Raw genomic sequence first — 24,655 nt, 5'->3', positions numbered from 1 at the left:
GGGTTGGGGCAGACGTGATCGCGTGTCACTTCCCAAGATTAGGGTGTACAACTCTGCAGTTTCTGCTGGGCTGCTCTCTCCCTCTCCCACTCCCTTCTGGTGGAATCCAGCAGTATTGTCATTAACAGCCCCACAGGAGCCCTACACAGGGAGAAACTGAAGCCTCTGGCCAACAATCTCATGTGTGACCCTGGACATGTCAGCCCCAAACAAGCCTGTTGATGACCACAGCCCCTGTGGCCAGCTGTGTGGCCCCCTGGCCAGAGATCCTGAGCCAGAACCACGTGGCTAAGCTGCCCCCTGGTTCCTGACCCTCAGACACTCTGTGGGAGAAGAAACACTCGTGATCTTCAGCTGCTACGAGCTGTGGTCATCTGTTACACAGCAAAAGATAATGAATACTCTCCTTCCTTTGCAACAGATAACAGAGCTGAAAGACTGGCACCCACCCAGATGGCCGAGGCTCACATGGCCCTCGCACCCACTGCCTGGGCACGCGCCTGGTACTCACCGTCACTGTAGTCAATGGGGCAGTAGGACCCAAGGAACAGGGAAGCGGCAAAACTACTGACCAAGGAAATTCTCTGCAAGAGAAGGAAACAGCAGGATACGACTCACTTCCGTGTACCCTGGGCAACTGAATACATCACTCACATACACGGTCACACGAATGAGAAGAGGTTTGAACTGGGAGGAATGTGGGAACTGTGAGCAATAATGGCAGTGGCACCTCACTCTGCAGATGATAACACTGTCAAGTTCAACAGAGACAAGGAGCAACAGGCCCTGTGAAAACACCATGCTCCAGGGAGCAGGTTTTCCACCGGGAATCCAGGGAGTGCGGTGCCCTGAGGGAGGCACTTCTGTCCTCCACTTCTGAGGTCTTCATGCCTAGTCCCAAGGGCCGTCAGAGGTGTGGCCAGAGGGCTCCGAGCCAACAGAGACACTCTTGGGGGTCCCGAGGAAGCACCCGTGAAAGCTGGCCCCTCGGACGCCAGAGACCCCAGACACGAGCTGGAGGAACTGAGAACAGATTTCAAGCGTCGGCCGAGGGTCTGCGCTTCCTCACGGGAATCACGGACCCTGGGACCAGGACAGAGAAGGATGATACCTCCTGTCCCATCAGGCCACGTTTGTCCTTTGTTTCGCATGGAATTTGGAGAGGGTTTTTTACTCCCGCCCCCAACCTACATGGCTAATGCTACAAAGTAACCTTGAGTCACTAAAGAATAAATGGATATTAACTCCCAAGATTAAAAAGGCCCCTTGGTTTACCACAAGCTGACCGCTAATGACTCAGGGAGGGAAATCACCACTACCGAGGGCACCACTACCACTACCACTACCGAGGGCCTTCTCAGCCGGCACTAAGGGCTGGCGTGTAGCAAGCGGATCAGCAAATAAATCTGGGGTCCTGGGACGCAGCCTCAGGTTGAAGGGCCTACCGCTGGGGACACGTCAGTCCAGCTTTACAAACTCCCTAAGAAAACACTGACCCCACGCCAATCAAGGGCCTGGTAGCCACGCCGTGTTAACCACTCAGGAAACTGAGGGGACAGAGCCCAAAGGGTGCCCAGATTTCTCGTTTGACTGGCCCCAGGAAGACACCCATCCCTGTGGCTCCCACCTTGACACTGACCTCTACCCCCTGACTTCTCTTTCCCATAATTCCATTCTTTCCCTCCTCTTTGGGAACAAGCAAATTGTCCCCAAATGAGAAAAAAGCCCATGGAATATGCCATTTTTAATGTCTGCTAACCCATGTTTTCGCACCAAAGCGCACGAGCTGTCTTGCTGTTAGAGGTAAGTACTACAACAGGAATTCAATGGTGACTTTCCACCCAGCCGGAACGTCTAACCAACCTCCGTGTGTGCGTAGGCCTCGGGGTTCTGCTTGTAGATCTTCGCAATCTGGTTTCCTGTAAACCGCTGGAAAAGATGGCAAATTCTTAAAGGCCCAAACCCTACACGACCAACTCTGTCAAGTGCGCCAAGTGTGGCACGCTCCGGGCAACAGTTCATAGGACGAAGGCCGAAGTCCCTGACGGTCCTCGGGGAATAGGCCTGGTGTGGGGGCTCATACACAGCACCAGGGCCACTGTGACCATGGACACCTGTGCAGGGGACTTGGGTATCTGCCCCACCCACCTTCTTCTTCCTGCAGGTGGCCCAAGAAGGGTTGGCCCTGTGCCCTGAAGCCTCTACTGCAGGGGGGGTCACATGACCCAATGTGGCACTGGGTGGATGGCAGCCATCTGTGTACTGGGGTGGGACCACAGCTGGTGCCAGCAGGAAAAAGGACTTTTTTTTTCCACTTTGCCAGGAACTGCACTGTGTCTTACATGCACTGATTCCTTTCAGCTTCAAAACTTCCCAAAATGTAAGTGCTACTTTCGTCCTCAGGTTAGAGAGTCTGAAGCCGGTGTCCCATCATCACCTCGGCTCAATGTGAGGGGCACGGCCATGCTCACACCTCAGTTTGGACCTGAGGACACACACAGGGAGGTCCGCCTTGCTCGGTGGGCAGCACACAGAGGCAGGACAGCCTGGATCAGGACCAGGGGCCAAAGTGCCTAGTCCTGGCTCCTCTGAGGTGACACTCACACAGGGGCCAGCCGCCAGCTGTGTTCTCCCAGATGTCCCAAGAAAAGGCACCGGAGCCAACAACCAGACCCTCCTCCCAAGACCAGACGCAATCCCAGCCCACAGGACCTGCCCACCTCGTAGGCGCGGGAGCCGGTGAGGCCACTGAGAGCCTGGGCCCCGCCCACAGCGGCCTCCAGCTGGCGGCACTGGGCGGTGGTGCTGGAGTCCATCCACACCGGGCAGTCGCTGATGGAGAAGCAGGCCTGCAAGGAAGGGGCTCTGCCTGAGGACCTGGAACTGGCGGTCACACTGCCCGCCACAGCAGGTGCGACGCCTCTTCCCTGGATGTGATCTTGGGCAAGCCCTTCACGCCTGCACCTCCATCCAGCCCACTGGGGTCTCTCCCTGCAAGCCTGACCTTGAGGGTCCTGGTGAGGATGCCCGAGCACCACAGGCGACACTAGACATGGGTAGGAAAGGGCTCCTGCAGCTTGGCAGGGGCATTTGGAGCTGCAAAGAAGCCAGAGCTGGCCTTCCAGCATCAGGAGGAGGTGCCCTGCCTCAAGGGGAGATCCCTAAGGGGGGACTGAGTCAGAGTGAAGCAGGACACTGAGGACTGTGAGCACCCAAGCCTTTGTCTGGACACCAGGTGTGCCCACCACAGGGGGACCGGCCCGACCATGCTCACAGGACCATCACCGGAGCTGGCCTCCTATGCCCTGACAACGCACTGAAACCCCAGGTTTCAAGGCCTTCCTTCCCCCCTGCAGCAGTTTCTCTGCCTTCCCCAACCTGGCCAGTTACCTGCAGCTGCTCGCGTAATGGGAGGTATGGCGACAGGCTCTTCAGCACCCGACTGGCCCCGGCTTTCCAGTATATACTTCCATGTTGCTGTCCAGAGAAACCCAAGTACACGTTCATTGGCCACGCACTGGCATCACAGCCTTTTGGAGACAAAGAAAGACCCCAGACCACACACCGGAGATCTGGGCTCGGGCCCCCCCTTGCCCTTCTTAACACCCCAGAGCTTCCCCTCTTCACGAGCCTTGCTTTTCACATCCACAGAACGGGGACGGACTCTGCCCTGTCCACCCCACAATTTGTAGGCAGGCTCCAAGAAAGATGGATCGGTCTGGATTTTGGTGCCTTTATAAAAGTGTATTTAATATATTGCTCACAATATTTCCTGAAATTCACTCATTCATTCACTTACTCATTCATTCAACCCTGGGGGTGCAGTGATAGGCCTGGCGACAGAGAGGAGGGGCATCTAACCAGCTGCAGGGGACAGATGGGAGAAGCAGACACGACTGTCAGGAAAGAATCCCAGAGTTGAATGTGCGCGTACTCCAGGCAGAGTGTGACCACAGGTGAGAGAACCTGGCAGGTGTAGGGAAGGGTGGCTTTCTCAGCAGTGGGCCTGAAGCTGGGACAGGAGGCGGGTGACAGGGCGAGAGGGCAAGGAGGCAGCACCAGGGCCTTGATGTCCAGGCCTAGAAGGCTGGGGTTTATCCTGGAGGTGGTGGGGGCTCTAGATTAGCAGGATGTGGCCAGAGTTGAAGGTATGAATGGGCTTGTGGGAACCTGGGAGGAGGCAGGCTGGAGGCAGGGGGGCTGAAGCAGAGGCCCATGGGAAAATGATGGCACTGGGCCTGGGCAACAGAAGCAGAATTGGAGAAGAGGCGATAGATTCAAGAGCCATGTACAAACCCATGGGGGGACCCTTGGATGTGGCCCCAGGTTCCCTGAGAAAGAGGAGGTCTGCGGTAGATGGGTGCTCAGCCTGGGTGTTCATGAGACACCTGGTCACGGAGGCGAAGAGGATGCTGGGAAGGAGAGGGTATCTAGGCTTGGGTTCAGGTGAGAGGCAGGCAAGATCACCCAGGGAATCTGCTTATTTTAAGGAGGACAGAAGCAACCAATTCCTGTTAGGTCAGGGGAAGAAGAGGCGTCTCCAGAAACATTACTAAGCTTTGTCTAACCAGGGCTAACCCAACACGGAGCAAAGTGGTTCCCAGGATGAAACTGGATTGGATCCTGATTTCCCCTCCCAGCAGCCATGTGACCTTGGACAAGTGACATCACCTCTCTGTGCCTTAGTGTCCCCGTGTAAACAGCAATGATAATAAAAACAGTAACTAAAACTTCAGGCTTGTACGTACTGGGCACTGTTAAATTTTGTGTATTTAACACTCACATCGAGCCTGTGGCAGATGAGGGTAAGGAGGCACCAGAGCTGGGTGGACATTACCCAGGTGGCTGCTGGGAACGGCAGAGCTGGGGACCAAACGCAGGCAGCGTGCCCAGAACCCTGTGCTCACCCCACAGAGCAATATCATGAGGACTCAGCCAAATCATACCAAAGACCCAGCACTGCACCTGGCACGCACTACAGGTGCGTTATTATTACTAACATCTCTACTAACAAGACTGCCATCATTATTAGTATAGTTTCTGACTCTGCCCTACTTCCAGGAAACAGAAGAGCACTTTCAGCCACACCCCTACCCCCCCACCCCCGCCCTCATCAGAACAAATCCCTGTCAAACGCTCCCTCCATCTGGTCCCTCCCCACCCACTGTCCTTCGTTGTGCTGAATCATTAAAACTGTCTCAGATCCTTCCGTAAGGAGCCTAGCCATGCACCCTCCAAGGCAAAACAGCTGATGGGGGCTTTTACTAACAACAACATGTACGCTGTGGATCTCAAGACCGAGTGCCTTCCCTTGCGGGGTGCCGGCCCCTTGGCACCAGCTCCGCTGCCCAGGACAGCTGCCCTCACGCGGTCCCTGCCACCCGCTGCAGACAAACCTGGCCCGCCCCGGACAAGGCGAGGACTCGCGAGAAGTCGAAGCCTGAAGTCTGCATCTTCTCCAAGATGCTATCCAAAGCCTGGGCAGAAAAAGAGAATCCACCGTGACTGCACTGAAATAAAAACCAGGCAGCCCCACACCGAAATGGAAGTGCCTGTCATTAGAGTGGGGGTGACAAAGAAGAAACTGACACATTAATTAAACACGGAGGCATCAGTCAAACGAAAAGGTGAGCTATACTAAAAACATTTTAAATGTATGAAAGCACAAACCACTAACCCTTAATTTCTGCGTCTCCAGTTTGTGACTCCTAGGCACTCAGGAAGAGAGAAAACAAAGCGGCTCAAATTCTGGTTTCTTTTATTTGCATTTTCAACCCACCCTGTTAGTGAAGTCACTTCTCTGCAACAGAGAAGTGGAGAGCAAAGCAGAGGACTCCCACGGGAAAGGGGCCCAGGCCCAATCGGAGTCCCAGAGAGCAAGGTCGGAGAGAGAGCAGGGACAGCTGGTGGCCATTTGTCTCAACCCCCCACCATCCACCACCTGGTAGGACCTTCTCTCTAGTAAGGCCCCACGGTGGGGTGGGAAGGGCAGGACCCAGGAGGGCTCGACACTTCCCCTGGGATTTCCCAGCAGGAATTCGAGTCCCCAGGCTGGCATTTCCTTGTGGGTGGAGAGGCCATCTGAGTTTTTGGCCAACCCCACCATCCCCACCCACCCTGTGCAGGGGGATGACCCTGTTCATGGTCCTGGCTGGACTCTCAACTCTAACCCTGCCTGCCAACCTCACGCAGGGTGCGTGGAACAGCTGGAGCAGGGACTGGCAAAGCTAGAACAGGTCCAGTCCTGGGGCCTGCTCAGAACCGTTACAGGGACCACCCTGGCCCCAACCCCAGGCCTGGCTCCCTACCCAGTGCTCACTTCCCCAAGTTAAGGTCTCAGCATCATCACTGGGATCTCTAGACACCAACTCTTGCCTGTTGCCCCCCTGCTCCCCACCACTGCCCCTCTGTCTGGCTCAGCCCTCTGCAGTACATTCCAGCCAGCCTGCCCGGTGGAAGTTCATTCTCTACCTCATCCTCCAGGATGAGTCGGGGCCAGGCAGACAAAAGAGAAATCACACTAGTTGTCTCAGCAGAAAGAGTTCACTACAGGAGGTTGGTCACACGGGTATCGGAGGGATGGGAAAGCTTCCGACGGGCGCGCAGGGTCCTGCCTTTGGCTGGCCTCCAGTTTCAGGGCCTTGGGTGCCCGGTGGCATATCAAGCAGCCCCCAGCCCCATTACACCTGTCTGTGGAGTCCACACCCCCAGTCCTGCGGCCCCATTGGTCACCTGGATCTAGCAACAGAGATCTTCCTTTCTCATTGGTCTTGCATGGGCAGGCCTGTCTGGGATCCATCTGAACCTGGTAGGGCAGGTCATGAGCCACCATCCAGAGGCCCCTGCCCTGGGAGATGTGCGGGCTGGGGACAGAGCACTAAGAACCCAAGGCTGTGTCTGGATCTCAGGGTTCAAGGGTGACTGCAGAGTGTTTGGGAAAGGCCTGCTCTGTGGTATTTTAAAGATGAAGACTGGCTGGACGTCCCGGCCGCTATGGCTCCAGAACACAGAAGCCTTTTGTGAGCTCTCTCAGCTCAGGAGTGCTGACACCAGCTGAGGCGGAGCCGGCCCTAGGAACCAAGCAGAGTCCGTTTCCCTGTGAGAACTTGGTCTCAACAGATGCTCTCCTGAGCTAGGTCTGCAGGTAAGACAGGCTGTGGACAGGAGAGGGACAGGAACCCCTGTGCTTACCTGGACCCACATCAGGACTGGAGAAGTCACTGTCAGGCCATCCTGGTGAACATGAACTCCACCCTGAGTCCTGCGAGAACAAGAGAGACTGTGGGACAGAGCTTGGGCAGAGGCACAGGGGTGGCAGACCCTGGGTACCTCCAGTGGTAGCAGAAATGCCCCTCCCCCAATCTCAAGAGGGAGCCCTAGATGGAACGGGCACAAATGCTGAGTGAGATGAAAAGAAGAGGCACAGAAATTGCCCAGAGTGGCCCAGAGGTGGCAATTCTCGGAAAACACTGGCAAAAACAAGCCTTGGAAGGCAGGCATGGTGTCACTTGGTGCAATGGCCAAGAAGGAACTGAGGGGGGCAGGCATGGGGCTGGATAAGACACCCTCCCAAATCCATTGCATTTGGAGAGGTAGAGGTATAGCTACTGGAGATACTGCACCTGTGGGGAAGTTCTTGGTTATCAGACCAAGTTCTTGGATTACAAGCCATGAGAGATTCCTTGGAACCCTTTCCCTCCCCTCATTACCCCTAAAAGATCCTTGTGCAAAATGATAAAACAGTTAGAAATAAGATTTAAAATAACTATGTGCACTGGGTAGCTTTTGCCTTGTCACAGCCTTCAAAACATAATGGCTCGAAACTACTTAGCTCAAAATTCTGTTGGTCAGCCACTGGGCTGGGCTCAGCTGGGTGGTTCTTCTGGTCTCGGCTAGGCTCACTCATGCATCTGTGATCAGCTAAGTGTAGCTACACAGCTCTGCCTCTGGGGGCTGCATTCTGCCTCTCTTAGCTGGGGATGTGGGGCAACTAGGACACGTGTCTCTCATTCTCCAGCAGGCTAATCTGAGCTGGTCCATGTGGTGGTGATGCGGGAGTCCAAGAATGAGAGTAACGGCCTGGGTTAGGGTTAGAATTGGTACAATGTTACTTCCCCCATGTTGTACCCATTAAAATCAACAGGCCAGGAAAGACTCCATCTCTTGAAGAAAGGAGCTGCAGTCACATTGCAAAGGGCAGTGGTACAGGGAGGCATGGAGAATTAGGGTCATTTTTGCAATATACTACAATGTAAAAAGTCCGTGTATTAAACATATTAAAACATACATAAAGTGGTCAAAAGAGCATTTGAACAAAAAAACAAAAAAACACAGCATGTGCTTAACAGAAAGACTGGATCTCTTGTCAATTCCTTCAGAGTTAATCTATAAATGTTAATATTATCTCAAAAATATTAATGATTTTGCATTCTGGAACATTAAATGCTAATTCTAAAATACAGAGTGACAAAGAACAAGAAAAAGTAGCCATAGAAACTGAAAAGAAAGGGCAATCAGAGGGGACCAACAATTCCAGGTATTAAATACCATTACAAAGCTGGAATAATTAAAGTGATGTGTTACTGGTTCATGAACAGAGGAGGCACCAACCAATGAAGCAAAAGAAAATGCCTAGAAATAGACCTAAACATACACAGAAATTTAGCATATGATGAAATCGGTATCTCTAATCAGTGAAGTAAAGGTGGACTTCTAAAAAAATTATGTTAAGCCCTGGTTGGTGTGGCTCAATGGGTTGAGCACCAGCCTGTACACCCAAAGGTGGCTGGTTTGATTCGCAGTCAGGGCTCATGCCTGAGTTGCAGGCCAGGTGCCCAGTTGGGGGCACGTGAGAGGCAACCACACACTGATGCTTCTCTCCTTCTCTTTCTCCCTCCCTTCTCCTCTCTCTAAAAAAAAAGCAAAATAAAATCTTTACAAAATTCTGTTAAAACAACTGGTCATCTGGAAAAAATTAAATGTATATATAAATGTCCTGGCATGAACCTAGATAAATTCCAAATATTTTTATATAAGAAAACTGAAGTCTTCCCTGGTTGGTGTGGTTCAGTGGATTGAGTGCCAGCTGACAAACCAAAGGGTTGCTGGTTGGATTCCCAGTCAGGGCACATGCCTGGGTTGTGGGCCAGCTCCCCAGTAGGGGGCGCATGAGAGGCAACCACACATTGATGTTTCTCTCCCCCTCTTTCTCCTTTCCTTCCCCTCTCTCTGAAAATAAATTTTTAATAAAGAAAAAGAAAACTGAAATCTTATAAGAACTAGATGCAAACATAAGTGAATTCCTTCATAATCTTGAGAAAGGAAGGTTTTTTTAAAGTATGACCCCAAATTTAGAAGTAATAGGAAAACAGAGGGAGAAATTCAATGGCATAGAAAACAAAAACCCATGAATGGCAACAATAGCAACAACCCATAACAAGTGAAAAGAAACAATAATCTGAGAAACATACTTGCAACTCACATAACAACAGAGACAATTCCTCTATGATATGAAGAGCTCCTAGAAATTAACGAGAAATAGATAACCAGTCCAACAGAAATAGGGGCAGGGAACATGAAAAATAACTCCACAGAACAATAAATTCAAGTAGTCCTTCATCACACGAAAAGATGCTCTGCTTTGTTCACCGTACAAGAAATGCAATGTAAACCCACACAGAGATATCATTTTTCACCTCACTGATTGGCAGAGAACCAAAGCCTCTCTTACGATCACCCTGAATTAGCAGTGTGGTGGGAAATGGACACTCTCATGTCTTGCTGGTGGGTGCAAATCGATACAATCTCTATGGGAGGCAATTTGGCTACATCTTCCAAAAGTATACGTCTATCTGCTCTTTGAACCAGCATTGCTATTTCTGAAATGTTGTCTCACAGATAAACTGGCACTGTATGTGATAGCCTATGTAGGTAATTCACTACATCATTTTTCATTGCAAACAACCCAATATCCATAAATAGGAGATGCTAAATCTACCCAGTGGACTATGATGCATCTCTAAAAAGAACACAGAAGTTCTATGTACTGACATGAAAACACAGCCCAGTGATTGAGACATGAATACAGCAAAGTACAGAATGGTACGTGCTGTGTGTGTAAGAAAGGGAGAAATGAGGATATTCTTATCTGTTAATATTTCAGTATGAAACGCCGAAAGGACACACCAAAAACTACAGCAGTTAAGGAGGGCAGGAAGGAAGAGATGAGCTCACAAGGGAATTAAGACTTTTCACTGTATGCTTTTTTGTTTTCTTTTGAATTATGTAGCGAGTACGCGCAATGCTTATTCACAAAACATTTTTATTAAAATAACCACTTTGGAAGAGAACTGGCAATTTCTTACAAAGTTAAACATACACCTACCATATAACTTAGCCACTTCTGGGCATTTCATTTCTAAGAGAAATGAAAGCTTATGTCAACACAAAGACTTGTATGTGAATTTCACAGCCTCTCTATTTAAAATACTAAAAATCTGGAAACAATCCAAATGTCTCTCTCATTAGGTGAGTGGATAAACTAATTGCGATCCATTCATACAATGGATACTACTGAGCAATAAAGAGAACAAACTACTGATATATCTAACAACATGGATGAATCTCAAAGTGATTATATTGAATTTTTAAAGTCAGACAAAAAAGTACATAATTATGATTCTCCTTTAGAGAAAGTTCTCAGCACTGAGCACAGTACCTAATGCAAAGTCCCACCTGGCATCTACTGCATACATTCATGAATGAATGAATGAATGAATGAATGAATGGAACTGGGAAGGAATGAAGGAGAGAGCTTTCCAGGCTAAGGTTTGGAGATGTCTCTAGGGGCCATGTCTGTAGGGATCTGAGCTACCAGGCCAAGGCCTCTGGGCTGTTCCCATAGGCCAAGGCCATGGTCGGGAAACACATAGTGCCCCAATGCAGTAAACCTCCAAACCCAAGGGTACAATTCCTTTCCTAGTGCTGAGAGTTCCACCAAGACCACCACTCCTGTAGCTTGATGAGGCCAGAAGAGTGTGTTTATGAATGCAAAAGGCCGAGTGAAGACCCCCAAACCAACCCCTCCCCGCCAGACAGAAACGTGTACGCTACGTACATACCCAAATTCTGGAAGGTCCCTGTCAAAATTCACACTGTCCTCATAGAAGACATTCAGCTCTGCATCAACGGCCACAACTTTCACCTGGAAGGCATTCGGAAAGATGATGTATAGCAGCTTCTACAACGGCCCCGGGATAAACACCATCAGGTGCGCCCAGCACCCTAGAAGTGAGCGATTCAACCTGGAGACCTGCTGGAAGGGTGGGATGCATCATGGTAATCACGGGCCTTACCTGGGGACATACCCAAAGACTGAGTATAATGAAGACACTGAGACCGAGTTGAAACACTCAGATAGCTCAAAGAATCTCTGCCTATCAAACAGCCAAAGCCAAAACTCTCTAAGAGATAGATGTGCATAGATGAGCTGGTCCCTGCACCTGACCCAGAAGCCTGGAAAAAAAAAAAAAAGCCCTAGAGGGGAAGAAATGGCAGTCTGCTTGAGCTACCAGGCCAAGGCCCCTGGGCTGTTCCCATAGGCCATGGCCATGGTCGGGAAACATACCGTGCCCCAATGCAGTAAACCTCCAGACCCAAAGGTATAATTTCTTTCCTAGATGGATGGGGAAACTGAGGTCCTGCAAGGCCATCTGACTTGTCCAGGGTCCCACAGGACTTCTGGTCACGGACTGGCCTGGCTCCTCCGAGAAGAGGGGTTCGATTACAATTGCATTGACTTCCCTGGTTAGGAAGGAGCGCCTTGGCACCCACACCCAGTATGAAGACCACTTTTGTCCGTTTGAGGGCCTGCAGGATCCTCGGAGCAGCACAGCGCACCCTCTGGCCAGCAGTGCTGTCACGCTGACCCGGGCACGCTGGTGCCAAACAAGGGTGGAACAAAGTTCATGTGTATATTGTGCCGATTGCACTTAAAAAAAAGTTTCAAGCGATGATGCGGTTCCAGGTCACTGGTTATGCCTGTGTACTCATCTACCCGTCGTCGGTCGGTTCCCCCGTCTTGCAGTAGTTACAGTGGCTGAGTTCCTTCGAGTTCCTGTCACTCGGTGGCTGTGACTGCGCGGAGCCCGCTGGGTCCCTACGCCCTTCTGGGCACTTCCCCGCCAAGTGCCCCCCGGATCCGGTCGCGGGGTAGGAGGAGGAAGGGGGAGGCGGACGCCGTTTCCCGGAGGGCCGGGGTACAGGCTGGGGCGCTGTGGTATTTTTCGAGAGGGAGGCACTAACAAGGCGTCGTAGGACACGGGCACGGGGTCCCCTAGAAGTTCGAGAGGAAGGTGCGCCCGCGGCTCGACCCAGGTGTCCCCACACCAGGATCCCCACCAGCTTGTCCCGCGACGCGGGGGAGGCGGCCCCAGGGCCCGCGGCCTGCGGCCCGCGACAGTACCTGCTGCGTGCTGAAGTCCCAGCCCAAGCAGCAGCGGGGAGCGGAGCGCTCGGCCATGGCCACGGAGAGTCAGGCGGCGCGCTAATCCGTCCCTTCCCCGGCGCGACGGTCGCCGCACTCCAACGCCCAGAGACGCAGGGGCCGGCCCCTCGCCCCGCCCCGGCAGACTCTGGACCCGAGTCACCGGCAGGCTTGCTTGCGCTCTGGCTCCGCCTGCCGGGCGACGGGGGCGAGGACGCGACCTGGACCCGGACTGAGGACTTCGAACCTGCGCAAGAGACCGGCGCCCTCAGTGCAGCCTGCTTCCTCCCACCCCCGCACCCCTTCCCTCCTCCGCATCCAACTTGAAGCAGACTTGTCTCTACCTATGTCTCTGATGGCCCTGGGCCTGGAGACCTCCATGGCCGTGTCTTGGGGACTGGAACAGCTGTCCACTCATGGTGGTAGTTCATGGGTCACAGGGCAATGTGCCCTGGGGCTGGGAGCACTGGGCTCCAGCAGGCCATGTCCTGACCCAGCCAGTGGGAGTGGCCCATGTGCCACATCCCACCTCTGTAACTAAAACCGGAACTCCGGATGCCCCCATGGAGGGGCTCATTTGCTCCTGCCGAAGGAGGAATGAGAACCAAGATTAGACCCCCTCCCTATCTTCCTGGAGCTGGGGACACCGTCCTTCCCCTCATTCCACCTGGACACATCCTTCTTTTCCCTAGGACTGACTTCTTCCGGAAGTCAGGTGACACTCCTCCCAGAAGCTTCTCAACCCATCAGAGCCCCTGTGCAATGGTCTCATTCATTCTCTTTCTCTCTCTCCCACCCCCACCTGGACCCTCCCTGGAGCCCAGACCCTCCTCTTAGCCCCAGACCCCAAGACCAACAGCAAGAACTGGGCCCATTGCCGCTAAGTTTGACTCCAGAATCCACATTTAACCACTAAACAAGACAAGTTGCTGGGCAGCCTTGTGAGAAGGCCCGTGGCAATATACAAATATCTCACAAAGGTCAAGGCCGCTGGCTGCTTCTTCTCAAGCTCCCACACAGGATGGCCTTGTCTTACTCCAGGTACCTTTCCCTTGGGTTGTGGCACTTCTGCCATTGTGGTGACTCATCCTTTCTCTTGATATAACGGTCCTCTCACTGTGGCCACAGAGCAGGCTGCAGGTCTGAAAGCCCATTTGCTTACATAAGGATACGGCATATCCATGATCTGATCCCTTAGCAAGAAACGAGGACAGACATCTTAATTCCAAATTGTGTTATCTTTCTTATTGATGTCCTGAGGGGGCATCCAGTAATAGAAGGATTCCTGAGAACCCTTGGTTTGGACATTTGTTATGTGGACAGTCTCCCCCAGGCTCCTTCCCTCACCCAGGCCCTAAGTAGGCGAAGCCCACCCACAAAAGAGCAGTCACGTGACCCCAGCACAACCCCCAGAGCGCTGCAGATGCCATGTGGAGAACCGGGGAAAGGGGAGGAAGAGAAAAAGGGTTTGGATGTGGTGGCAGGAGGCCTGCCCTAGGACAGAGGTGCAAAGGACGCGGAGAAAGGGATGGACTCAGAGGCTGAGGGGGCTCTGGGGACTTTGTGGGCTGAGAGAGGGAGAAGTCAAAGGTCTTGTCCAGTTTTCTGGTCTAGGTGACCTGCTGGGTTAACTGTTGATGCATAACAACACCCCCCTCCAACAGTGGTGGCTAAACCATAATCCTCATTGCCGCTCACAGGTCAGCAGGTCAGCGGGTTGAGCTGACCTTGGCTGGGATCGGTGGGAATGGCTCTGCCCGGCGTGTCTCTCATCTTTCTCTTCCTCGGACCAGCGGAATGCTGCCAGCATGCTCCTCTTCCAAAGCAGCAGAGCGTAAGAGGAACAGAACCAACAACCTGTGAGGCCTCAGAAGGTCTGGGCTTGGAAAAGGCATCTGGGCTTCCACCTCTTTGCCACGGGTCAGTCTCGTGGCTGGAACAAAGTCAAGTGGTGGGGGTGAGGCTGCGGTGAGGGCGTGAGGCACAGAGGAGTGAAGAACTACGGCCACCAGTGCAACCTAGTACAGGCCACTGCCGGATGGGGGTGGCTCTGTCCTTTGAGTCAGGACACACAGGCAGAGAAGCGGGCTCAGGGAAGATGGTGTGATACGTCTTCTGTGGATGTCTGCGTGGAGACATGGAGCCAGCTGTTGGATATGTCGCCTCCAGCTTGGGAAAGAGGTCTGGGCTGATGACAATGGTTTGAGAATTAGCAGCAGCTGCCAACAATGGAAGGGGCCTAGAGAGTGCAGAAAGGACTCAGCGCGGGACAGCTGGAGACCCCCAGAGGGAACTGCAAAGGCCAAGCCAAAAGAGACCACGAGAGAGGGGTGTGGTGGAAGCCAAAGGGCGAACCTTCCTGGGAGGCAACTCTCAATAGGGTCAAATGCTGCATGGAAACTCATCCCCTGTTTAGCCATCTGAAGGTGGGTCATTGAAACCTTGCAGGGGCAGACCCAGTGGCACCCTGTCGGCCATAGTTTACTTTATTATTTGTATTTATTTTTATTATTGACACTATTACAAATGTCCCATCCCCTCACCCTTTGCCTTCTTCCATACCCCCACCCCCTTCATAGCATTGTCGTCCACGTCCATGAGCTATGTACACACACATATATATTCTTTGGCTAATCCCCGTAGGTCATAGTTTTTAAGTGTTTTTACTCAGCACTGTTTTCACGGTTCGTTTATATTCTTATGTGTATATCTAATTCTGTGGTTCCCAAACCGGGTGCCTGAGAAGCCACAGGGAACCCCCCAGGTGCCTGCGGGGTATCTGTACTTTTCTAAGAAAACACAGTGACACTCAGCACCTGTCAGGCGCCACGTGCCCTGCTCGCTCAGGTAGCTCCCAGGCCGACATTCCGGTGTGCTGGGTTCCTTTCCGTGCCATAGCCTCCTGTCTTTGCCAAGCTGTGTCTGCAGCAGTTGCAGTGAGACGAAAGTTGTGTTGCCACCCTTCAAGGCCAGACAGGTTCATGGTATTTGTGCAGATGGAAAAAATATTCGCGGAACTGTTGGGATGTCTGGCAGGCCTTTATTCATGGGTGGGCAAGCCTCACATGCTGCATACTGCACGCCTATCTGCATGTCTCATGTCAGGGCTCCTACTCCCCAGTGTGGCACCCATTGTGGCACCTGTCCCCTTGCGAGTCTCTCATCATCATTGCTCCCAGCAGGGAGTCCCTGTGTAAGTACTAGAGGCGAACCAAGATGCCAGAAATTATATAACATAGCATAATTCTGCACAGGCGAGCTCACTTCATAATATGGGAACAGTTTATCGGACCCAGGCTCAAGGCTGTGGGAGCACTGGTTATCAGACCCTCCAAGGCTATGGGAACACTGCTTCCCTCGGCTACCCGGACCCCTGGGTGAGGAAGCCAGACTGCCTGCACTCACCCTGCACACGTACTGCGGGGAAGTTGAGGGGAAACAAAAGGATGGCAGTGTCCCCTCTGATCCCAGCGTTTGAGGAGGCGCACTCTGCCCAAGGGGCACACGCATCACCTTGGGAAGAGATTCTGATTAAGAATCAAATGAAGTATTTTCCCCTCCCATTTATGTGTATTATTTTCTTCAAACAGCTACCAAGTTGTTCGGAGATAAATGTAAGTTAAGCTGTTTGGACCTAACTACTTCATGAACAGAACTGATAGCCATTTTCTGTTGGCCTGGGAGTACTGTGGAAAACTTGTTGCATTTTTAGGGGTGCTGTGAAGTGAAAGCACTTGGGAACCCCGACCTAGTATTCAGTGGTGTGTCAGCCCCACATTTTACTGAGCAGGCCTCCCGTGAGGAACACGTGGTGGCACCTCAGGCTTATCTACAGTTTCTAAATGAGTAGTTCGAAGAGCAAAACCCTGGGAGTCTGTCAGAAGCCTGAATTCCTGTCCCTTACACTTCTGAGGCAAAGATAAACGTCACTGAATCAAAAATAATATGAAATTAGGAAATGAAAGAGACAAATCAATTACGAGCTCAGACTTCTTATGAATTTGTTATACCTCTCTGTCGGAAATTTTAGAAAAGATTTCACCTTGGGATATGTTAGAAATCAAATCATTCTTCTGTCTGTTCCATCTCAAAGGTAGGGCAAGTCCTTCATCAGTCAGTGGGAAACTGTTACAAGTGAAAATAAATCTTTGGAACCGTCACACTGGTTGGTTTGTCCAGGTTCGAGGGTGAGGGGTGGGTCCTGCTAATAGTTAACTCATGCAACTGAGGACTTTGGTGTTTAAACAGAACAGATTGCAAAGAGCTTTGTGGAGAAAAGGGCTTATTTTTACCAAGAGTGGACATTTCTGCTATGTATGCTTGTCCCCACCTCGGAAGCAAATCTGATTTTAGGAAACTTGCTGGTGTAGCTCTCTTCCCTGTGTCTGATTTGACCGTATTCCTCCCTTGGCCCCTGTCTTTCCCCCACTGCCTGGACATTTGAGGCAGATCATTAGACGCAGTACCACTGTGTACACAAAAGATAGTTCTAGAAAGTCATACTCCAAGTTGTTAGCGACTATCTGTGGGAGTGGGATTGAGAAATGGGTGGCTGGGAGGTGACGTCTGCATTTTAATTAAGTCTGTATTGTTCACCTTTTAACTTGTGGACTAGAAGAATAAAGAACAAAAACTCAGAGGACGAAGCAGCAATAATGGGGGGATCTCAGATTTCCGCCAAGATGGAGGCATAGGTGGAAACACTGTGCCTTCTCCCACAACCAAGTTTGGATACAACAAAAGTTTTGGAGAACTAAGACACACCCAGAGACCAGAAAACCGAATTATACGGAAGTCTGACAGCTACGAACCGTTCAATGGGGATGGTAAGAGAGGCAGAGCCAGCAGCGGAGCAGGGTCGGGAAGGACAGACCTAGGAGTGCAGGCAGCCCGGACCTAGTCGGGGTGCGGGGCAGACTGACCAAGGTCGCACATTCGCGCGCAGTGAGACGGACCACGCAGGCCCCAGGGGGTGAACCCAGTGCTAGAGGACCGACAGCGGTGGCACACGTGCAGTGGAGTGGGGCGCGTGGCCCTGGTGACGGTGGTGGCTGCGGTGCTGGTGGTGGTCGCGGAGGCAGGCGCCAGAGGGAAGTCATTGCCCCTCTTTGACCCTGCCCCCACATACAACGTCACAACCCAGCGACTGAGTTGCCCTTCGGCACCCGTGAGGGCCAGGGTGGCAGGCGGCAGACAGGACGCCAGAGTCCCTCTTTGACCCCGCCCCCACATACAACGTCACAACCCAGCGACTTAGTTGCCCTGTTCTAGTGAACACTTTAGGGCTCTGATCCTGCTATGGAACAAGCACGAACAACCCAAAAGATGGCACAAGAAGAACTCAAAGTCCCAAAGCCAATAACTCTAAGCGACCAAGAAATTGCCAGCTTCTCAGAAGCACAATTTAAGACACTATTTATCAGGATGCTCACAGAACTGGTAGATTATAGTCACAAATTAGAGGAACAAAGTCACAAATTAGAGGAACATATGAAGGCTAAACTAATTGAAATGAAGGGAGATGTCCAGGAAACCAATAGCGATGGAAAGGAAACTGGGACTCAAATCAATGGAATGGACCAGAAGGAAGAACGAAACATCCCACCAGAAAGGAATGAAGAAATGAGAATTCAAAAAAATGAGGAGAGGCTTAGGAACCTCCAGGACATCTTTAAACGTTCCAACATCCGGATTATAGGGGTACCAGAAGGGGGAAAGAAACAGCCACGAGTGGAAAACTTATTTGAACAAATAATAAAGGAGAACTTCCCCAGTCTGGCAAAGGAAATAGACTTCCAGGAAATCCAGGAAGCTCAGAGAGTCCCAAAGAAGTTGGACCCAAGAAGGAACACACCAAGGCACATCATAATTACATTAGCCAAGACTAAAATGAAGGAGAGAATCCTAGAAGCAGCAAGGGATAAGGGGACAGTCACCTACAAAGGAGTACCCATCAGACTGTCAGCGGATTTCTCAAAAGAGACCTTACAGGCAAGAAGGGGCTGGAAAGAAGTATTCCAAGTCATGAAATCCAAAGACCTACAGCCAAGATTGCTTTATCCAGCAAAACTTTCATTTAGAATGGAAGGACAGATAAAGTGCTTCTCAGATAAGGTCAAGTTCAAGGAGTGCATCATCACCAAGCCCTTATTATATGAAATGCTAAAGGGACTTATATAAGAAAGAGATGATGAAAAATATTAACAGTGGAAGGACAGCAAACACACAGCTATTAACAACCACACCTAAAACAAAAGCAAACCAAGAGGACAGCTAGATCAGGAGTGGAACCATAGAAATGAAGAACACATGGAGGGTTAGCAACAGGGGGGTGGGAGGAGGAGAAGTGGGGAGAAGGCACAGAAAATAGCATAGATGGTAGGTAGAAAATAGATAGGAGGGAGGGCGAGAATAGCAGGGGAAATATAGAATCTAAAGAACTTGAGACACGTGGTTATAAACTAAGGGGGGGAGAATGGTGGGGGAGGGAGTGTGTGGGTGGAGGGGAATGGGGGGGTAGAACAACTGTAATGGTATAATCAATAAAATATATTTTAAAAAATGGGGGGATCTCAAGATGCTTAGGACTTTAAATCAGTCTCATATAATTAGGGATCACAGAGGAAGTCAAAATACAACACACTATTTAGGAAGCGGGAGAATGAAAACATCCTTATTGGAACCTGCGGGCGCTACACAGAGGTAAATGCATCTGTTTAAATGCTGAAAATAAAGCGACTACATGTAGCAAGTAGAATTGTGTCTCCTGGGTGTATACGTTCGAATTCTAACCTGTGAACTCGTGTGGAAATTAGGCCTTTGCAGATGCAGTCAAGTTAAAGTGAGGGCACACTGGAGGAGGGGGGGCCCTCGTCCAGTGACCAGTGTCCTCCTAAGAAGAGGGATGTTTGGACACAGACACGGACTGCAGCGGGGAAGGCCCTCTGGACCAGAGTGATGGACTGGAGCAAGGACTGGAGCGATACATCAACAAGACAAGAAACCCCAAGGACCGTTGGCAGCCACCAGGAGCTGGGAGGGGTGAGGAAGAGTCTGTGGAAGGAGCCCGGCCCTGCTGAATCGATTTCGGATTTCTAGCCCCCACGAGACCTGGGAAAAAGTAAATGTCCCTTTTAAGCCCCACAGTTTGTGGGTGCCTTTTGTTCAGCAGCCCTGGAAACTAAGATGCACCATAATTCAAAAATTTAGGGGGAACAGAAGAAAGAAAGCATGAGCCTGCAAGAAAATAGAAAGAAGGCAAAAAAGCAATCGGGAAAACGTGAAAATACAAAAATAATAAATAACCCAAGAGCTAATCTTTGAAGCCAGAGAAAAAGAGAAACCTTTTGAAAAATGCAAAATCAGAAACTAAGAAAACAAACACCACACACACACAACCTGGTCAAGCTGGATTTTCATTTTTTAAACATTTCGCTAGGTTTAGGTTAGAATTTTATGCTTCTGGTTTTCACACTGATGTTTCTAAATGTGGCGGGCATGCAGTGTTCCTTTGTCAAACTTGTAATCTGTGTGTTTTAATCACGGCTGGGCGAGTCTCAAATCAGTTCTAAAGTACTTCCTCTTTCATTGTCTTCTGGAACATTTCATTTAAGGTTGGATTAGGCATTTCTTGATCAGTGGGACTTACCTTTCTGTCCTCATCCCTTAAGAAAAACACACTTTTAAAAACGTTTCCCTCCTTTGGGATATGTTAGAAATTAATCTTTGTAAATATGCATATATATATATATAGGGATAGGTTAGAAATTAATCTTTGTAAATATGCATATATATATAGGGATAGGTTAGAAATTAATCTTTGTAAATATGCATATATATATAGGGATAGGTTAGAAATTAATCTTTGTAAATATGCATATATATAGTCTAATATTCTGTAATTCTAACATTGCAGAAAAATATAAAGAAGAAAAAGTATAAAATAATTTCTTTAAAACCCACCCAGAGGCAATCACTCCACGTTTTGATGAGCACCCCTCTATGTATAATAAGCACATGTCTAAATTTTCTGTGACTGGTACACGTTACATGTGAGCGTCTGTGAGCTGCTTACTCCCCTCAGCATCATGTCATGGACATCTTTTCACGTCAGTCAATACAGAGATGAAACATAAATTTTGTCGATTACTTAGTCTGAATGGCACGGTCTCCTGGTGATGACCTAAAGGCCGCTTTCTGGTTTTCCTGTATTTTTTAACGTGTCTAAGCAAGAAACATCCAAACCTATAGAGAATTTTTACGAGGCCTCTTTGAACCAAACTAATGATAGACCTGGCCAGGGAGCCAGGTCTCACATGCTGTGCAGAATAACCGCTTTGCAGCTTCTTCTCTGTGTTTGAAATCAAGGCAGGGAGGCAAGGAAGACTGGAAAAAGCAAGGCGGGGGTTGGGTTACAGGGTAGTTAACGAGATCCTGTCCTCTTGAAGGTTAAAATCCCCCTTCAAGGGGCAGCATCGCTGGCATTTCAAAGAACAGCGGACAGGCCTGGCTTAAACCCTTTCACTTAAGAAGTTACATGCCCGGGGCCATGACTCTCCGCCACTTAGGGCCCACTTAGGGATTTATGATCAGATCACCCTGTGAGCATCCCTTTTTTCTTCATCCTCAAATGTAACAAAGCCGCAATGAACCTCCTTCTGTACACGTATCTTCATATTTTAGTAATTATCTCCTTTGGGTACCTGCTAGAAGAGGGCGATAACCTACAAATAAAAGGCCAAAGTAAGAGGCAACGGCACGTGTTTGGCAAAAAAAGAAAAAAGAACAGCTGCTCAAGAAACACCGATGGAGGCAGAAGCCCGGTGTTCTGATGAGGAGACAGAGGCAGTGGGAATTACGGGAAAGGGGGTTGGGACGATTCCATCAGTAGAAGGAAGGCGTTTCTATTGGTGCAGAGAAGCCAACACAGTGATGTTTATTCTAAAGGATGCTTTTAATTTTCAGTCCAGTAGCCACCAGTCCAGCAGTCCTAATAATCCCTGCTTTCTGGTTGTGCTTGCCAACAGTTCTTTGGGACACGGAGTCGCCCTCGGCTCAGTCCAAAGGTTATTTATCACCTCCTGTTCCACCATCTCAAAGGTTTGAGAAACAAGACGTGTAAGGAGTACAGGGGGTTTCCTCTGGGATGGGAGTTCTGGCTCCATTCACTCTGTCGTCATTTTTTACAAGGGATTGCTGAGTCCCAGGGTAGGTACGCTTAAATATTTGTACATTCGCCAAAATCCCTCCACAATGCAGGACAGCACCTTCTTCTGCCTTCTGCAAATCACTGTCTAACGAACAGGGAAACCACATCAAAGTCAGGTCAAGGGAATGGGCTGAAGGGTAGGGGAAGTGAGCGCTTGAGGCCGCTGAGGGTGACTTGGGCTCTCGCAGGGCTTTGCGCACCAGGTCGAACACCACGGGCCTAGTTCTGTGGGCTATGACGGAAGATCGCGGGGCCGTGGTGTGGAGCGGAGCTGGAGAGGCCTTGGGAAAAGGCGAGATGGCCCAGAGCCCAAGAGGAGCACAGGGCTGGAACAGAGAGGAGAGGGGGGCAGGAAAGAGGCTCACCTGGGGAGCAGAGACCACAGAGCCTGATCAGGGCAGGGTGACCGGGGAACAGGTGGTGCCTTCCTGGCCCTCTACCTCCGGAGAATCCTGCCAGCAGCCTCTGGCTGTAGATGGTGCTCTCAGAAGCATCCGTATCAAACCAAGTATCACATGGTTTGGCAGGGCCCATGGGCCCCTAAAGCACTGGGCCAGGTCACCTGGTCCCCACCAACTTAATGCTCTGTCCCCTTAGGTGGTGCCCCTGCGGGCCACTGTGGCCGTGCCCGAGCTGCAGCTCTCCACCAGCTGGGTGGACTTCGGGGACCTGCTTTGTGAAGAAGGGGCGGGTCTGGGAGGTCTACCTGCTGAACCTGAGCGGGTCCCGGAGCTACTGGACTGTGCTGATGGGTATGTGACACTCTCCTGTCTGCCCACTGGCTCCTCTGTGTGGCTGGGCCGGACCCCCAGGAAAGAGCCTGTGTGTCCTGTGCCCGCAGGCTGGAACCACCTGGGAATTCCTGAAGAGAAGGCCGGTTCACCAGTCCCGGGGGATCCCCAGGGATCCAGAAGGCCAAGAAAAGCCAAGACCCTCTTAAAGAAAGACACTGTGGAAGAACTCACTCTTCTGGATTTTAAGACTTTAATATACCACAGTACCCAAGAAAATGTGGTATGGGTGCAAGAATGACACACCGGCCAATGAAACAGGAAAGAGAATCTGGCATCAAACCCCCACACACAGTCACTTGACCTATGATGACATTGAAAAAAGTGGGGGAGGGGAGAGCATCTTTTTAACAAGGGATCTGGGAAAAATTAGGCATTCATATTTTTTAAAAAGAAGAAAGAAATTGTAAAAAAAAAAAGCTAAGTGAAATGGCAAACTAAAGGGGCAAGAAGCTATTTGCAACACGTGTAACTGACAATAAACTTGCAAAGAACATGTAATATACTCCTGCAAATCTATGAAAATGAGAACAGACAACCCAATGCGGGATTGGACAAAAGACCTAACTAGGGACTTCATAGGGAACCCAAGTGGCCAACACATTTACGAAGAGGTGCTCAACCACCTTAGGAAGGAGCTAAGGGTAAGTTTAAACCTAAGATATCACCACACAACCATAAGATTGGGTAAAATTTTAAAAGTCTGAAAATGTTGAACATAAGCAAAGAGGTGACATGGCACTGGCTGAATCCTTCCAGCAAAGCCATCTGAAGTAGATGTTTCCCATCACAGGTCAAAGGTGAGGCCCCACAAAAAGCAAGGGGGCATTTAAAGCACCCCGCTGTCCTCGGAAGAAATGCTCTGCGAGCTCCCTTTGCCTGGGCAATCCTGGGGAACTTGGTGAAGAGCAGAGAGACCAGAAAACAACACTGACAGGGGAAGGTGTGGCACCAGCTTTTTGCTGTCCCAGAGTTTGGAGGCGTACACTCAAAGCAGTGCGCTGGGGACGGGGTGCCAGAAGCCACAACTCCGCTATGCTGCCCTCTAGTCCCGCCCTGGAGACTCAGGGCCTCCCTGCCCTCCCTGCGTGAGGACAGACATTCTTTTCTGTCCTCTCAGAAGCTCCTCCCTTGCAAGTTGATGATTTTCCAATAAAATAGCAGAGAGAGAGAGAGGGAGAGAGAGAGGCCTTGTTGGAACCCACCCCCTTCCAGGGAAAAGGAGATAGAGGCCAGGGCCTGATCCAGAGGTTTCCATCTGGCTAATGGGTAAGGATTCCTGGGCTGTACCTGGGGAGCCCGTAGGCGGCTGGGAAGGGCGGGCTTGCCCTCAGGCCATTTGGGACTGTGACCCAGGTTCTGGGGATCATTCTCAGGGTGGTGGTGGTCAGAGGTCAGTGAAGCTGGAGCCATCAGGGAAGGCACCCCTGCAGAGGAGGCTGAGATGGGTAATCCCCAAGGCCATCCTGTTTTGGGAACATCAAAGGAAAAATGGAGTGAGAAAGCCCTGTGCCATGTAGTATAGATGGGAGTTCTCATTATTCCTTCACATTCCAGCCGTGGCCTCGACAGGTGCATACAGTGGGACAGTGACACCTGTCCTCGGCATGCACCAGAGCGGGAAGCCCGCCCACACTAGCCGGTGCCAGGGCTGGAGGATGCGGGCAGTGTGGAGGCACGATCCTGCCCTTGCCGGCTCCTGGCCCTCACAGACATGGCCCACCCACACCTCACCCAGAGGGCTCCCGGCTGTCCCCGAGAGTTAGCGAGAGACATTAAGGACTCTGCATGAGCCTGTCTGACCCACTATCCTCTGCACCTGGGTCTCCGGGTCTCCGGACAAAGACAATTTGACGTAGCCGTCTCAAGGCCAACATGACAGCTTTATTAGAATTCATCACACCTTAGCTCCCTGCGAAGATGCCACTTTGGGATCTCGAGGACTGACCTGCCTCTCCACTTGGACTAGGCTTGGAATTTGTGGCCTAGAATACACAGCCTCATAAACTCTACGGAGATCGTCTGAGGGCCTGGACCTCAGTCATCCTGTCTGTTCGTGGTCTCTTCCGGGTCCATATCCATCATCCTGTTGAACATGGTGTTCTTTGCCACTTCCTCTGGCTCGTCACCATACAACACGTCCTCGGGCAGCGAATCCTGGCTCCTGTTGCT

At 50.8% G+C, this 24,655-nt stretch overlaps 1 protein-coding gene and 1 long non-coding RNA gene across 5 annotated transcripts in view; one reads left to right on the top strand and one right to left on the bottom strand.

The window, feature by feature from the left end:
• The window catches only part of XYLB (xylulokinase), a 37,892-nt gene extending 25,290 nt beyond the window's left edge, over positions 1–12,602 (bottom strand). Inside the window, exons 1-8 of one of the 3 annotated variants that reach the window (XM_037030640.1) lie at positions 12,464–12,602; positions 11,121–11,203; positions 7,192–7,261; positions 5,397–5,477; positions 3,391–3,477; positions 2,721–2,849; positions 1,864–1,929; positions 512–584 (exon numbers count right to left, since the gene is read on the bottom strand). In XM_037030640.1, coding sequence (XP_036886535.1) covers positions 512–584; positions 1,864–1,929; positions 2,721–2,849; positions 3,391–3,477; positions 5,397–5,477; positions 7,192–7,261; positions 11,121–11,203; positions 12,464–12,520 — 646 coding nt within the window. In that variant the 5' untranslated portion in view covers positions 12,521–12,602. Of the gene's footprint in view, positions 1–511; positions 585–1,863; positions 1,930–2,720; positions 2,850–3,390; positions 3,478–5,396; positions 5,478–7,191; positions 7,262–11,120; positions 11,204–12,092; positions 12,326–12,463 lie in introns of those variants that run through there. The other 2 variants (XM_037030638.1, XM_037030641.1) reach the window with 2 other exon arrangements.
• A 1,648-nt stretch (positions 12,603–14,250) lies between these two features.
• LOC118976228 (uncharacterized) lies at positions 14,251–22,730 on the top strand. 2 transcript variants are annotated; one of them, XR_005064217.1, is made up of 4 exons: positions 14,251–14,404; positions 19,097–19,186; positions 21,449–21,691; positions 22,290–22,730. It is a non-coding gene; the product is annotated as an uncharacterized LOC118976228 (long non-coding RNA). The 2 variants fall into 2 exon arrangements; XR_005064218.1 differs by lacking the exon at positions 14,251–14,404 and adding an exon at positions 16,553–16,678.
• The last annotated feature ends 1,925 nt before the right edge of the window (positions 22,731–24,655 follow it).

This window comes from Sturnira hondurensis, unplaced genomic scaffold (assembly GCF_014824575.4).
Source record: "Sturnira hondurensis isolate 20B ecotype Veracruz unplaced genomic scaffold, ASM1482457v3 Scaffold0020787, whole genome shotgun sequence".
NCBI lineage: Eukaryota > Metazoa > Chordata > Mammalia > Chiroptera > Phyllostomidae > Sturnira > Sturnira hondurensis.
This window is presented reverse-complemented; position numbering and strand designations above follow the sequence as displayed.